Below are 17346 nucleotides of genomic sequence, written 5' to 3'. Positions count from 1 at the left end.
TATATTTTGTAATCATGTAAATAACTGAGATAAAGGGTAAAGGTTTTTTTGTAGCCAAATTTTTGGACCGACTAACAAAGTTAAGCAACTTTTGTAAAGTGATAGGTAAATAGTATTTGTGAAGCTCGATTCTTTGTTTTAGTAGGTGGCACAGAAACTGCCTTCCTGGTCTTGGGCTACTCATGAGCAATGCCATGGGAGATCATTTTAGACTCCACTTTTGCGATGCTTGTACCAAGCACATACTACCCTACTTATTTTTCTGTTTAGATTATTGCATGTTTTATTCCTGCAGAACAGTTTCAACTGTTAGTATAAGCTCTTCTGGAGTACTGTAATTGTAGTGAATTGTGAATTTCTTTTAGCCTGAAATATTAAAAACCTATTACTTTTGTTTTTAACTAGTGTTCTTGTTGGATTCTCCCACATGATAGTCTTTTTTAAAAGAGGATGCAAAAGTGCATTCCTTATTATGCTTAAAGACTGCACTTTAAAATTTTGTACAGCAAGCCTGCTCCAGCTCTCATGAAGCTGTCATTAATCTGCTGTTGAAGTAAGAAAAGTTGCATAATACAATTAGAAACATTTTTTAATCTGTGGCACGCAGCATAAATTTACTTAATTTGTTTCTGTAAAATGATTCTCAAAGTACATGCTTTAACAGTGCATTTTGACATAGAATGTTTTTACCTAACTCTCCTTATTAAAATATTAACTGAGTATCCTACTGCAAATTGCCACCTTGCATTTTAGTTTTATAAATTTGCATAAAATGCATTCTAACTATGATGAATTAATTTTTTTAATGACAAACCCAGATTGTCTTTGATACTTGCCTGAACTGTGTTGTGGAGGCTTGCATGCATACCATAAAGGGTGATTGCTTTGCCATTGCTCCAAAGGTCAGGTACACAGGAAAGTAATGATAGAAATGTACTTGCAGGATGGGATCAGCACTGCCTGCCCTTCACAGGATTGTTTCAGTTTTCAGAAAGGGGTAAAACGATTGTATCCAATCACTTAATATTGTGTTTTATATTACTTTTTGAAAAATATAAGTAAAGAATGCTGCACATTTCATGTGTGGAGGTAGTGTGTATTTTTAAACTGGTGTTTGAAGTTGATCAGTGTTGTTAAGGAAAAAAACTGTTGGATCGCTGTGGAAGGCAGGAATGTAGTATGTTTTAAACTTCACTTTCAGCAAAAGGAACGTGAGTTTGGTTGATGCTGACTGGATGTAGGAATTCTACCAGAGATCCATCCAACTGAAATGACTACTCTAATCCCTTCAAAGCATTTGAATATCCTGTATTAATGCGGTCATGTGAGCTTATCTGTACTTTGCACAGCTATATAATAGGAAAACCACAAAACTGATATGCGTGGTAGTTTGTATTAACTGTTTTTGGGTACATTTAGAGTTCACTTCAGTTTATATCACTGACTTTAGCAAATGGTTAGACAGGTCTTTTGGAAAAAGAAAAAGTTGAGCACTTTTTATTTATCTGTTGCTGATCTGAATTTTTTTTCCTTTTTTTTAGTGTGGAGGGTGATGCCCCTGGAAGTGAGACTGGCACCTCTCTCGACAGCCCTTCAAGCTATAGCCAGGGCCCAATAACTCACAGTGCTGCTGCTAGTCCTGATCAATTTGACAGTTCTTCTTTGGTATCATTTCCTGCCTCACCTAGTCAGCAACGCCCGAGGCGGCCCAAGCTTCAACATTCCACCTCCATACTACGAAAGCAAGCAGAGGAAGAAGCAATCAAGCGTTCCAGATCTCTGTCAGAAAGCTATGAACTCTCCTCAGACCTGCAGGACAAACAGGTAATGAGCATGCAACATACTGTTGCTTTTTTGTTACAGTACATAAAACAAATAAATAAAAAGATGAATAGATGAAAGGTGGTATTGTAATACATATACTGGAGCTCTAACAGGGTATACCATACAGAGTTAAGATATGGGTTTGCACCTGTAATTACTCAAGCTCAGGCAAACCACATTCCCACAGGAAAAAGTGAGGGAGGAAAAATCAAAAGGTCAGTGACTCCTGGGCATACTCATGCACACACTCCATTGTGGGTTAGAATGTTTTGAACAAATTCTAGAATGCAGCTGTTACCTGCTTGTAAAATCACCTTAATGGAGGAGAAGCGTTAAATTCATCTACACCTTAGCCCCAAATATCAATTCTTTCATAATTAGCTCATGGAGGCAATACAATTATTAAAAATGTGCAAATCTTTCCCATATTTGCTGTTTATTGTATAGAAATAAATGACCCTTTTGCCACAGTTATTGTGTATAATCATGCTCTGAGTGTGACGGTATAGAAGGGAGGCAAGACACTGCTTTCAAACATCATTCCTCTTTTCGTCTCCCTAAAACAATCTTGTTAGCTTTTCCCTTGTGACTCACCATAGAAAACTTGCAACATTTATTGGGGAGTAATGACTGCCCCTCTCCACAGTTCCCTTCAGAAAGTCTATTCACTCGCGAGAAAGGCCCTTACCATCCATGACCTTATTGTGGACATATGCATTGACATCCTGGCCTTGATGGAAACTTGTGTTCCTCTGAACATAGAAGATTAAGGGGTGATTTAATTGAGGTGTTTAGATGATTAAAGGATTTGATAGGGTAGAAAGAGAGAAACTATTTCCTCTGGTGGGGGAGTCCAGAACATGGGGCATAACTTGAAAATTAGAGCTAGGCTGTTCAGGGGTGATGTCAAGAAGCACTTCTTCACACAAAGGATAGTGGAAACCTGGAGCGCTCTGCTCCAAAAAGCTATTGAGGCTCGGTCAATTGAAAATTTCAAAACTGAGGGTATCAAGGGAATATGGAACCAAGGCGGATAAATGGAGTCGAGGTACCAATCAGCCATGATCTAACTGAGTGGAGGAACAGGCTCGAGGGGCTGAATAGCCTACGCCTGTTCCTATTGACTCATGGGTGGCGACCTTGCTGCTTACTCAAATCTTTCCACCAGGTTATACTTTCCATCATCTGCCCCGCACAAACCACTGCCATGGTGGTGTGGCCCGTATTACTAAATTACACCATGGTCTCTTTTCCCTTTCCCCTTCCCCCCACCCCCCCCCACCCTTACTCCTCTGGTACCTTCTCATATAAGGTTCCACCTGTTCCACCCCTCTTAACTCTTTTAAAATCTTTGTTCCCTACTGCTCCCCCAAGTACCACCCCAATTTTCTCACTGAGACATCATTCATCCTTCCTTTCCTCCCTCTGCACTTAGCGTCTTCTCAGTGATTTCAAACTCCATCTCAAATTACCTTGATCTCGCCACTGATTTGACTGCCCTCCTGAGCCCCGTTATCTTCCCCCTCAATATTATCTCTCCCTCGACCTTGCCACACGAATGGTCTTGATCACAGACAAGGCCATTCTGACCACTTCCTTGTATGCCTCACCAATCAAAACCCCCTACCTCTTTCCAACCCCATTTCCTTCTGCATCTACCCCTGGAAAAACCTCTTCCTGGGTCATTTGCAATTGTACTTTCAAGCTGCCAACTGTCTAGCCTTTTTAACCCTCTATTCATCATAAAACATCTGCTGCTGCTGTTTATCTGCTCATCCACTCCTCTTTTACCTTTTGATGCCCTTGTCCCCAGTAAAACATTTACTTTCTTCCATCCTGGTCTTTTTCCCTGGTATCTTTCTCATCTTTGCTCCGTAAAGTCCAAGGAACACTGACTTGAACGTATCTGGTGCACAATTGGCTTAGCCATCTATCGCCAGATCTGTGTGGACCACATCGACTGCTATCAGACCTCACTCTCCTCTGACAGAACCCTTTGTTCCTCCAGGATCAATCTGGGAAGCAAAGAGAACATCTGTCCACTTTTATTTCCTAACTACCATCTCCTTAAACCCCTTTCTCTCATGCCCCCTCCACCCTCACCTCCAACAAGTGTGAGGCACTCATTGACTTTGTCACTAAGATTGAGACAGTCTATTCAGCTGCCCCTGTTACTTCCCACTCCTCCCGTTCCGTCCCGCCAAGCCAAACCTCCCCCATGGTTCCTTCTGCCATAGCCCTGAACCCACATCTTTCTGTAGTTTCTCTCCTACCTCCCCTCATGCCCTCTTCGAGCTCAACTTTTTTATGTGCCACCTTCTGCTTCTTTGACCCGATTTCCACTAAACTGCTGACCCCTAACTTCCTTCCTTGCCTCTATAATAGCTGACATAAATGGTCCCCCTCCCTTTATCACCCCATTGAAAAAAAAAATCCTTGAAAAACACCATCCCATATAAAACCTCCCTTCTCCAAAGTTCATGAAGGTGGTGTTGCCGCCTCCCAAATTCGTGCCCATCTTTCTTGAAATTCCATGTTTGAATCTCTCCAATGTGGTTTCTGCCCTGCCATAGCAATGAAACGGCCCTAATCAAGGTCACAAATAACACCCTCCGTGTCTGTGATCATGGTGCACTATCCCTCCTTGACCTCCCTGCAACCTTTGATACGGTCGACCACACCATTCTCTTCCAATGCTTCTCCTCTGTTGTCTGACTCAGTGGGTCTGTCCTCATTTGGTTCCAATCTTAACTATCCAATCATAGCCAGAGCATCTCCAACAATGGCTTCTCATCCCACCCTTGCACCATTACCTTTGGAGTAAGGATTACCCCAAGGATCTACCTTTGGCGGCTTCTTCATCATTTACATGTTGCCCCATGGAGACATCCAAAGACGTGGTGTTAGCTTCCATGAGTATGCCAATGACACTCAGCTCTATCTCTCTACCACTTGTCTCAGCCCCTCCACTGCATTTGTATTGTCAGACTACTTGTCCAATATCTAGTCTTGGATGAGATGCAATTTCTTCCAGTTAAACATTGGGAAGACTGAAACCATTTCGGACCCCAGCACGTACTCCGTACCCTTGTCAACAATTCCACCCCCTCCCCAGCCACTGTCTCAGATTGAACCACACTGTTCACAGCCATGGCATCCCATTTAACTGAGCTGACCTTCTGATCCTGTGTAGTGTCCATCACAACACCACCTACTTCCACCTCCATATCGCCTGCTGCTGAAACCCTAATCCAGGCCTTTGTCACCTCCAGACTCAACTATTCCAATATTCTTCTGGCTGGCTTCCCATCCTCCACCCCCCCCCCCCCCATTAACGAGCTCATCCTAAACTCTGCTTCCCATATACCTGGCACCAGGTCTCACTCACCTATCACCCATTTCTTTGTTGGCCTTCATTGGCTCCGGTCTCCACTATGCCTCCAGTTTAGAATTCTCATTCTTATGTTTAAATTCCATCATGGCTTTGCTACTTCCTATCTCTGTAACCTCCGACAACCCCAAACTCATTCTTCCTCAGACTAGCCTCGTGCATGTCCGTTTCTCCTACCATTAGCAGCTGTGCCTTCAACTGTCTAGATCCTACACTCTGGAATTCCTTTGCTAAACCTCTCTGCTTCATCTCCCCATTCTACTTTTAAAAAAACAATCACCTCATTGACCAAGTTTTTGGTCAACTTTGCTCTTCAGTGTCTTGGCATCCATTTTTATCTGATTACATTTCTATGCAGCTATTTGAAACTCTTATCACAGGCCAAATGATCCCCCTTTATCTTAGTTCATCCATCTGGGAAAAAACATATGGTTGTTTCCTCTCTCCACCACCTCTTCCACAATCACACACTTAAGCTGTAACTTCGTTGAATCTAAAGTTTTGCCTCTATTGCCTTATCTGGAAGACAATTCCAAGTGTTCACTCATTGAAAAGCCTTTACAGACATCTGTCCTAAATTGTTGCTTCATTATTAGCTTATGCCCCTTGTTCAAGTGACTTGGCTTACATTGAAGTTTTGCTGTAGATTTGATAGAAATTACAGCATACAAGGCCATTCCATCTATCACACCCATGCTCATCCTAGGTTGTTATCGGCAACTATACACTCGAACATAATTACCCTGTATCCTTTTCTAGTCTTTTCATCGAAGTGCCTTTTACAGGATGTTGTAGCCTCTGCCTTAAGAGTCACTTCTAACTCCCCCTTTCATTCATCTGATGATAATGCTCAGTTTATATCTTTGGTTACTGATTTGCCAACCAGTGGAAATAATCTTTCATTATTTACCCTCTTAAAACATTTCGTAGTTTTGAAAACCTCTATTAGATCTTGCCTTATCCATATTGAGAAAAAAGAACTAGTTTTTGAGCCTTTGTTCATAACTAACCGTTCACTCGTGGTATTTTTTTAATGAATCTTTACTGTGCCCTTTCTATGTTACTAATATCCTTATAATTGGGTGCCAGTACTCAATACTCCAACTAAGCCTTAACCAATGCCTTATACAAATTCAATATAACTTGCTGTTGTATTCAATGTATCTTTTCATAAATTGCCGAATCCTGTATTCCTTTCTATGGTGTTTGCTACCTACACTCCTATCTTTAAATATCTACGTAACTGGCCCCTAGATATCTCTGTTCCTCCATTCCATTAAGAATCCAACGTTTCAATGGTTCTTTTTCCCAAAATGTAGTGCTTCATATTTCTCTGCATTAAACTGCATCTGCTACCTATTTTCCCACTCTGCTAATCGTATTATGTCCTCCTGCGATCAACTGTATTCTTTCTCATTGTAAGCTGTGCCCCCCTAATTTGGTCTCTAATCTTTCTCCTTGTGCCAATGCACAAATCAATTGCATAAATAAGAATTTTTTTTAAAAGTTCCAGTACAGATCCCTGAGCACACCACTAGCCACATTCCATCAATCAGAAAACCATTAATTTGCTACTGTCCCTTAGCTGTCTGTCTCCATTCCCTTTAATATCATGTGCCTTGATTTTTGAAACAAATCTATTATGTGGCAGCTTATCAAATGCGTTCTGATAATCCATTCACTGCATTCCCTTTATTCGTATTCTGATCTCAAATAACTCAGTTAAATTAGGCCTGCCCTTTACAAATCCATGCTGTCTGTCCCTTATAAGCCCACGCTATTCTTAGTGTTCACTAATTCCCTCCTGTATTATGGACTCTAGAACTGGCTGATTTCCGGGCTTATCTTTTTCCCTTTTTGAATGGGGTGTAACATTCTCCACCCCCCAGTCCTTTGGCAATATTCACATTGCCAAACATTTTGGAAAATTACAGTTAGTGCTTCCACCATCTCCTCCCCAACTTCCTTCATTGTTCTGGGATACATACCAGATGCATACATCTGGGCTGATGACTTTATACTTTTCAGTGCCATTAACTTAAATACAGTTTTCTGCGGAATATTTGTCTCCAGCAATGACTCGTCTACATCCTCCTCAGGTATTCCTATAGTCTCATTTTCATATTCCTCTGTACAAACTGAGGCAAAATATGTATTAAATGTCACTGCCATTCCTTCACTTTCAATTACAAGATGTCCTCTGTTATTCTGTAAGTAGTCTTACCCCATCTTTGTTCTTTTCTTTATATGCTTATAAAAGCCCTTGTTATTTCCCTTTATGTTGGCTACCAATCTTTTTCATACTCTCTTAGACTTCTAAATCTCCCTTTTTGCTTCCCTTCTGTATTTGCATTTCTCATAGTTTTCTTCAATGTTATCCTCCTGTAATCCTCATATGCCTCTTATTAAATCTCAATTTCATGCTCGCCTTTTTTAATCCATGAACTGCTGGCCTTTGACGTACCCCCTTTGTAACTTCTCAATGTATTTGACCTGTGTATTGTCCATCTCCCTGTTCTGGTCTGTTTGATACGCTGTTTTTCCCCAACCAATTAATCTAGGCCAGGTCCTCTTTCACCCCACTAGAATTAGCTTTTTTTTAGTCCTGCACATTTATATTTGAGTCATTTTTATTTTTATTTTCAATGTGAACCTAATTAGATCCTGATCTCTATTTTGCAGTGTCTTCTTACCTTTGTGTCACATACTTGTCCTGTTTTGTTGCTTGGGACCACATCAGTTTTGTATTTTTTCATGTTGTAATCCAACATAAGTAGTTAGTCCTCACTGTATTTTTAAAAATCCCTCCTCATTTTGACTACAAGCATTTGTCTTATCGCAATATACTTTTAGGACAGTTGAAATTCCCCATTAGTACAATTCTTGTTCCTACTTCAAACCCCTCTATTACCCACACATCTTATACTCTCTGTCCCACTATTTGGATTTACCTTCTCTATACTTTTTAATACGTTGTATACTCCGTACATTTGTATATGGTCCCCTCTCATTTTAAGGCTAAAACACCTCATTTTGACCAGTCTTTCCTCATGAATCAATTCTTTGATACTGGGGAACAGCCTCATGACTCTTCTCTGCATCATCTGTCTATTCCCTTTTAAGTCTTGTGATCGAAACAACACCGTACTCCAGGTGCAGTTTGACCAGGACTTTCCACTTTTAGTAAGGCATCTTCCAGTTTACACCCTACTGACCTAACTATGTAATTCAGCATTTTATTCATTTTTATTCCTGGTCCACAATGTTTTGACATGTTAAGTGTCACATTACTATCCCCCTCAGACCCTTTTTGCTTCAGCTTTAGCTACACCTTTCCATATCAGGTCGACTCAAATGGTGGACCATAGTCGATGAAGCTATTAAATCCGGACCTCCTGTCTGCCATTTTCCCCTGCAAAAATCATCCTAGACTCCCTGATTTGCCATTCGCTACCATTCTCAATTCCATCCTGCCGCAAGTTGTCGGCTCAAATTCCTGATCTTGTGATAGTTTTGCAGCAGCTGGAAGGAGTCGAGAGCAGTTGCGCGTGACAAACCCAGGAATATGAGCACCTCTGTGAACTAAGGGTAGTGGTTGGAAAGAAAAGAGGTAAGGTGACTGGTTTTGCGTACTTAGGAAGGGAACAGATAAGAGGGACTCTATGGACTGGTGGAAGGGAAGGGGGGCGGGGGAAGAAGAATATCCATGAACTGGCAAAGTGTGGGGGGGGCGGGTAGAAAAATAGTGACTGTGAACTGATGGGGAGGGGGTGGGGGTGAGGAAGAGAAGGGTAAGAGTGCCTCAATGAACTGGGAAGATTGAGAAGAGTGGAGAAGGGAGATCATATGAAGAAAGGCAAATAATCAAGATAGGTGGGAAAGATCATTCATTCCTCTGTGAAAAGCACTGATCCTACATATAAGTTATAGATATAAATGAACTAGTAATGACTTGAAATAAAACTCCTTGTTGCTTACAATATCCTGAGGCTTGAAAAATGTCGGTGGTGTTTGGTTCTGATGGTTAAATTGTGCTATGTAATTTTCATAAACATTTCAATGCATTGTTGCTAATACTGCACAATATAACTTCACTCACTTGCACTTATTTGGGAACTAAATACCCCAGAGTCACTAACATTTTCGGACAGTGGCCTTACTGTCAAACACATTGAGTATCTTTATTACCATCCATAGTGTCGTAATGACACCCATTTTTTGTTCTAATGTGTAGACTGTTGTACTTGTTTGTGCTAAGTTTCATCTGTCACTGTATTCTGCCAATATAGATTTTCTCGAGTCCTGTTATTGGTTCCATGGATCCTTCCTCACGCGACTGCTCTCTTTCCCAGTTTAGTATCATCTTTAAATTTGACAAGTTAGCATTGGTTCTTTGAATCCAAGTTGTTAATGTAAATTGGGATCCGTAGAATCCTAACACTGATGCTTTGGTCACTTCACTCATAATTTCTCCTGCCCCCTCTCCCCCATTTCCTCCCCCCCCCCCCCCCCCCGCCCAAAACCCAAATTATTTCAGTAACAAGTGCCCGCTGCTTCCTTTCCTTCAGCCAATTTCTCTTCCGTGTCCAGGTTTTGTCTTGAATGTTCACTGCTTCCAGATTCAGGAGCAGCTCCTCTTAAATTTTACTGAACTCTTTTGTGTTCTGTGATTTATTGTAGAATTTCATACTATGTAGTATAAACTTTTTTTGAAAACTGAAGACATAAAACAGAATTCCTCTCTGAAGTATAAAGATTTTTTAGCACTAGGTTTACTGGCATTGTCACAGGTATAAGATAATATAAAGTGGCATTAATGTGGCACACATTCGTAATATACTCTTTCCTTAAATGTACCCTCTGCTGACTTAATATTAAACAATGCTGAGGTTACAGTTAAATTTTAGTATAATGTTAGTTGTATTCAAAATCAGAACTTTTTTTTTAATTGAATATAAATGTTTCCACCAACAAGGATCCGATTCAATCTCATCTGAGGCACATCATGATTACCAATGGAGGATGGGCCTGAATGATGTCCAGTAATATTTCTCAATCTTTCAAGTAAATGTTTCTGATATGTAATGGCTCTTAAAGGTAATTGTTATTCAAAGATTGAAGACAAGTAATTGCAATTTTGAACCACAACATTCATCTTTCTTTAATGACGTGGCAATACATATGCATAGTGGGAAAAAAATGCTATTTTTATTAATTGTATGGATACATACCAGTATTTGGTATCGATAAGATATAAAGACTTTATAGCTCTGTAAAAATTCCACATCAGGCTATGTGAAACATACATGTATAATCATAGCCCACTAACTCTTTACATGTTTAGTCTCATCAGAATCTCAGTATTTTCCTGTGACGGTGAGTGATTTGAAATGGAAAATAACATTAATTACTACAGTATTAAATGCTGGCCAGGAATTGTTACGAGGTTGTTACGGAATGTAAGTGATGATTAGAGGATTGTTATGTGAAATATTTCTTCCGATCTCGACTCTTTCTACCCTTGTCCAGTCTCTTCCCACCTACATTCACGACTCTTCCGACGCGCACACCTCCCTGCCCCCCCCACTCCACTTTAACCATTTCCAGATTTTTGGCCCTAACTGTCTCCTTTTCACCATGGACATCCAGTCCGTCTACACCTCCATCCCCCAGTAGGACAGCCTGCAGGCCCTCCGCTTCTTCCTTGAACGGAGGCCCAACTAGTCCCCATCCATCACCAGCCTCCTCCACCTTGCTGAACTTGTTCTTACATAGAACAACTTCTCCTTTAACCCCACTCACTTCCTCCAAATAAAAGGTGTCGCTATGATAACCCGCATGGGTCCTAGCTATGGTTGCCTTTTTATGGGATACGTGGAACATTCTGTCTTCCAGTCCTAAACCGGTCCCCTCCCTTATCTCTTTTTCTGGTACATTCATTAATGACCTGCGTTGGTGTTGCTTCCTGCTTTTGCCCCAAACTGGAAAATATCATCAACTCTGCTTCCAATTTCCACCCCCTGCCCCCCCCACCTCACCCTTGCCTTCACATAGTCCATCTCCGACACTTCTCTTCCCTTCCTTATCTTCTCTATCTTCATTTCTCGGGCTAGGCTGTCCATCAATATCTTCTATAAGCTCACCGACTCCCATACCATTGATTACACTTCCTCCCACCCTGCTTCCTGTAAAGACTCCATTCCATTCTCCAAGTCTTTCCATCGCATCGGCTGTGACAATGCCGCTGCTCACACCAGTGCTTTGTCTTCCTTTTTCCTCAACCGTGGATTCCCCTCCACTGTGGGTTGACATGGCCCTCGACTGTCTCCAAATCATTTCCTGCATTTTTGCTCTCCCTCCCAGAACCACAAAATGGTCCCCCTTGTCCTCCCCTTCCAGCCTCCACATTCGACATATTATCTTACGCCATTTCCACCACCTCCAGCATGATGCCACCACCAAAAACATCTTCCCCTCTTTCAGCATTCCGAAGGACCGTTCCCTCAGTGATACCTTGGTTCGCTCTTCCATCATAACGAACACACGCTCCCTTTCCCCTGGCACCTTCCCATGCAAGTGCAGGAGATGCCGCACCTGCCCTTTCACCTCTTCCCTTCCCACCATCCAGGGCCCCAAATACTCCTTCCAGGTGAAACAGCAATTTACTTGTACTTCTTTGAACTTAGTATACTGTATTCGTTGCTCACAATGCAGTCTCCTCTATATTGGGGAGACCAAAAGCAGATTGGGTGATCACTTTGCTGAACAACTCTGTTTAGTCCGCAAGCGTGACCCTGAGCTTCCAGCCACTTGCTATTTTAATTCTCCATCCCACTCCCACTCTGATCTCTCTGTCCTCTGCCTCACACACTATTCCAATGAAGCTCGCTTAAGCTGGACGTACAGCACCTGATCTTTCAATTAGGCACCTTGTTTTCCCCTGGTTCTGTACTTGTTTATAAACTGTTAAATCTCTAACTTCTCCCAGTTCTGATGAAAGGTTGTCGACCTGAAACGTTAACCCTGCTTCTCTCTCCACAGATGCTGCCTGATCTGCCAAATGTTTCCAGCTTTTTCTGTTTCTATTTCAGATTTCCAGCATCTAGTATTTTGCTATTGTTATGAGAGTATTTGATAGGGATGAGTATGTGGATAATTTGAGTTTAGATTTAGAACCCTTAAATTTGAGTTATCTATATCAATGCGCACTCAAAAAAAAAAAAAAATGCCTGAGCAGAGTTATCCTTTTAAGATCACCAGGGATACGTGGACCTTTATTTTTACCCCCATGAAATCAGATCCAGGGGTACATGGTCACGAGACTGTCTTGGGACCGAGTAGCAAAGAGAGAAATTGGACACGTAGGTGGAAAAGAATCTATTTATGTATTTAAAAATGCTACGCGAGTCACAATATTCCATTTAAAAGTCCATTGTAAACTTCTGTGTCAGACTTTGTCCATAGTGGTATAATATACACAATGAATAAAAATGGCATTTTTCACTGTGCATATGTTTTTCCACACTATTAAAAGGATGGATGTTTCTGAATCTGGTCCGAATTGGGCCAAGATGTGTATTTTTGGAAATTGTCAGTCAATCCAATTTAGATGACTTCTGATTCCAAATATTTTACCTGATTCAGTGCCACTAATACTGGGCCGGAAATTGCGCTGAGTGGCAAACCAACAGTGCTCGCTGTTCCATAAATTTATACCTACCCGCTAATTTTACAGTGGGCACTTCCTCGAATAGGAAGCTGAGAAGAGCCCGCGTTAGTTCCAACGAAGCTAGGACCCATGGGAGAAGCAAGAGGATCATTCTCTCCCCTCAAACAATCATTGTAGTATCCTTGAAAAGCTGCAAGAAGTCAAAACAAGCTGCCATATGAAAACCAGGAAGTGAAAGCTGTAAAAATAGTTATAGACAGTGAAAAAGGGGGGTAAGAAATAAACTAATTAAATAAGACACAGAAGGAAGAAGTAAAAAAAAAATACTTTGTTGACCAAAAGCTATTAACAAAAGGAGTAATAAGACGCCACATTTTTAAAAGCCAATTTTAATTGTTTGACAGTCATTGAGACTTAGTTAAAACTTAGTTTAGACCTGGTATTTTTAAGCATACCTGTCTTGTGGCGATATTAGTTACTTTCCAGCTGAGCAGAAGAACAAGTTGGCGCTGGTACATTGCTTCTGTTAATGGCAGCCAGCGCGATGCCTTTAAGGCGAAGCTGACACATCGCTGGCGAACCAGGAAGAGCAAGTTCTGCATTTCCGCATTTGTCTGCACATGTGCGAATGCCAGAACTTTCTCCTTGATTTGGCCACTAACAACAGCGAACGCTGTGGAGCTCACCGTTTTTTAAGCAGTTTGCTGCCCAATATTAAGTTTGCAGTTCTATGCTGTACGATTTGATACTTGTACAAGTAGTGACTGTTAAAATAGCAAAAAGGGGTGTGGTGTGTGTGTAAACAAAATGGCGTCAATGCATTCTGGGGCTAATCTGTGCCAAATCAAAGTTAATTCAGCTACTTTTCTTTCCTCCAGCTTGATGTTACAAAGAGAATTTTCCATACCTTAAGCCTAGCAGCCTAGTTTTTTTTTCCCCAAACAATGCATTTTTGCATAAAACAAGATTTGGGACAGGATTTTCAGTCATTCTTGGTTGTAACTGATGTGTTGCTGTTTTGTAAATGAAGAAGTTAAGCCTTTTCAAAATTAGGATCCTCTAGTACAGTACAATGTTACTCTCTGGCTTGGTCAAATTTGTGTTTAGAATTGGGTTATTAAATATGTTTTGTTTCAGGTGGAGATGCTTGAACGTAAATATGGAGGACGTTTCATAACCAGACATGCAGCTCGAACCATTCAGACAGCGTTCCGCCAATATCAAATGAACAAAAACTTTGAAAGACTGAGAAGTTCTATGTCTGAGAATCGCATGTCCAGGCGCATTGTTCTGTCCAATATGAGAATGCAGTTTTCATTTGAAGGACCTGAGAAAGTCCACAGCTCATTTTTTGAGGGAAAACAGGTGTCCTTGACTGATGATCCAGGAAAATTAGGAACAATTGTCCAGTCGGAATGTGGAGATCTCGGAGGTTCAGCAGTGATCAAATCTCCAGCTGCAAACAATGATTTTGCAGATGCAATAACTGAGCTTGAGGATGCTTTCTCAAGGCAAGTCAAATCGCTTGCAGAATCGATTGATGATGCACTGAACTGTCGCAGTTTGCATACAGATGATGGACAATCTACTGACCAGGGCAAACGTCACAAAGAAAACTTACAAAAAGAGGAAGAGATGGATAGTGTATCTTATGCTAAATCCACACGTGATGCTGAGCGCAGAAAATTGGATGAAATGTCTGCTTCGTACAGTGATGTCACCCTGTATATTGATGAGGAAGAGCTTTCTCCTCCACTTCCCGTGTCGTTGCAATCTGTAGACAGGCCATCCAGCACAGAATCAGATTTACGGCTCCGATCAGTGAATTCTGCCCAGGAATACTGGTCCATGACCCACAGGGATGATAAGCTAGACACTGACACAAGCTGCAGGAGCACCCCTTCTTTGGAGTGTCAGGAGTCGAGGCTTCGTGTTGATCATCTCCCTTTACTAACTATCGAGCCACCCAGTGATAGTTCAGTAGATTTAAGTGACCGTTCGGAGAGAGGTTCACTGAAGAGACAAAATGCATATGATCAGAGCCCCAATAGCCAACGTGGAAGTCCCAAACATATTCCACATTCAGTTCCCGCAAGAGTGCTCCACCGTGATGAAGAGCCTGCTCGGCATCGAGCGCGACAAATTGACAGCCACCTAGCTATCAATGGCTCCGCAAACCGGCAAAGCAAATCGGAGTCTGATTTTTCTGATGGGGATAATGACAGTATCAACAGCACTTCAAACTCCAACGATACAATAAACTGTAGCTCTGAGTCCTCTTCAAGAGACAGTTTACGAGAGCAAACTTTGAGCAAACAAACATACCATAAGGAAACCCGAAACAGCTGGGATTCCCCCGCATTTAGCAATGATATCATAAGAAAACGTCACTACCGGATTGGTCTGAACCTCTTCAATAAGTATGTAGACATTTAATTAATCTTTTTATTTCAAAATTTGTTCAGATTCTAATGTTGGGCTGTGGACTTCAAAGCTGATATCAGCGCTGCTCTGTGATTAATCTGCCGTACGTCCAGGGCAACATCATGGCCCATATTTGCACAGCTTTTGTGGATTGGTTGATCTTTTTTAAAAAAACATTATTTTTTGCGAAGGAGAAAATTTTAACTTGAAGATTGTCGATTTGCTCCCACTCTGATAGTGTCCTGCCATAATGGATATTCCTTCAATTCAGCTTTTTAAGAATCAGCAAAATTTGTTTGACATGGTGAAATCCTGCTCATGTGCACCCTGTAACCAGAGGATGAGCATGCAGCCTGCTCCCAGGCCATTATCGGGGTCATTCTTTCAACTGCTAAGGGTTGTATGAGAGTAGCCAATTTCAACTTGCCCCCATTTTTCTCCTCCTCCTTTCTGAATTCCTGACCCAAGATCTGCTCCTTAGGGTTTTGCAGTATGTGGCAGGTTTTCAAGAGTTGTAGCTCCACAATGTATGAGTGGCTTCTAATTTTGTCACATTTGCCCTTTGTACAGATTTTTGCTTTATCTTTTGGATGTAAAGTTGCAGGTATTTCTTCAACTCTGTGAGGGTAGGCAATTATCTTATAAATCCACAGGCCTCTTCTTCCAATCCCCTGTTTGTTTTTTCTTTGGAAATGATAATCTTCCATGAATGTGGCTTGTGGCTGTATGAACTCTAAGGATTTTGGGTAACAATTTTACAGATCAACATGAGGGACTCATAATCTGTGATTAAATCTATATATGTATATGTGTGTGATTTATGTATTTAAAAATATTGGAAGTGTGTTTACACACAGAAGCAAGACTACTCATTTTTTCTAACAATGCTGGAGTGAGTATTTAGAATATTTGAGGATTAATTAGCCTACTTCTGTATGAATTGAGTGAAGCTCAAGTGAAAGATCTTTATATTGCACTCAATGTAAATATTTTTCCAAAAAATTGGAAAGCCCAATCTGTTTAGTTGAGGCATAGAATCCTATGTCATAGGTGCTGAAATAAAAGCTTTGCAAATCTGCTGAGCTCAAAAGCTGTAGATTTCATTCTTTCCAGATACATTTGCTTGGCAAATTAAGTAAAATTACCCGCATAGAGAATATTTATCTTGGAGAATTTTTCTTTCCTTATATTTCCCCATGGAGATAATCCAAATGATTAACCTCTACATTTTCTATTTGAATGACCCCCATTGTCTAGTATGTATATTTTCCTATAGAATATGAACACATGTTCAGTATGCATTCCATCTATTTTGCTAAATAAGGAATACATTTTATTGTCAAGTGCATGAAGATAATTGTCCCAGTGTCAGGGTAGAATGCACTTGTGATCTTTTACTCAGTTTGCCTGATTAGCTCCACATGGTTCGATTTATTTTAGTCATGTTGGCCCAAACTAATGCAGTCCACATTTGGGGTTGGTTCAGAGATTATTGTGGTGCACCCAAGATCAGGAACTTGTCGTCTGGGGCACTAGTGCCAACTTGCCCAAAAGGGAACAAAATTGAGGTCTCCTTTGAGAATGGGAAATTTGAATCCACTGATATAATGTCAAACTTGGGCAAGCAGGCCATTAAATTCCATAGATGATGGCATATATCTTTGTCCCAGTTACTTGGTGGCTATGGTGACATTTGGGTATACCTCTTCACTGCTTCTCTTGAATGCACACACCAATTGGACACACAATCCAGCATATTATTTAAAAGACATAATATCATGGTTTGTTTAGTAATCTACTATTTTCATATTGCAATATAAAGTATATCCAGTTTTACTTGTAAGCTCTATAAATGGAACTGGGCAATATTTGGTACCCATTGTTAGTCACACAGAATTATATTTTAGGAGGTTCAAAGCTCAAGTATGAAATCCATAACTTCTCGTGACTAGAATTTAGTCAGTGTATTCTAGAATTACGTTGAATGCGATTAGGATGGAATGAGATAAGGTATCAAGTGCTGCATATATGGAAAGCA

The 17346-nt window shown here is 40.9% G+C and overlaps 1 protein-coding gene across 5 annotated transcripts in view; it reads left to right on the top strand.

Annotated features, from left to right (window-relative positions):
• iqsec1b (IQ motif and Sec7 domain ArfGEF 1b) overlaps positions 1–17346 on the top strand; it is a 471503-nt gene that overhangs the window by 401062 nt on the left and 53095 nt on the right. For 4 of the 5 annotated variants that reach the window (XM_067998691.1, XM_067998690.1, XM_067998693.1 and 1 more), the window contains 2 exons: positions 1542–1824; positions 14022–15304. In XM_067998691.1, coding sequence (XP_067854792.1) covers positions 1542–1824; positions 14022–15304 — 1566 coding nt within the window. Of the gene's footprint in view, positions 1–939; positions 998–1541; positions 1825–14021; positions 15305–17346 lie in introns of those variants that run through there. The other variant, XM_067998692.1, reaches the window with a different exon arrangement.

This window comes from Heptranchias perlo, chromosome 17 (genome assembly GCF_035084215.1).
Source record: "Heptranchias perlo isolate sHepPer1 chromosome 17, sHepPer1.hap1, whole genome shotgun sequence".
Classification (NCBI taxonomy): Eukaryota; Metazoa; Chordata; class Chondrichthyes; order Hexanchiformes; family Hexanchidae; genus Heptranchias; species Heptranchias perlo.
Note: the sequence above shows the minus strand (reverse complement) of the source record. Positions and strands in the feature narration are given on the sequence as shown.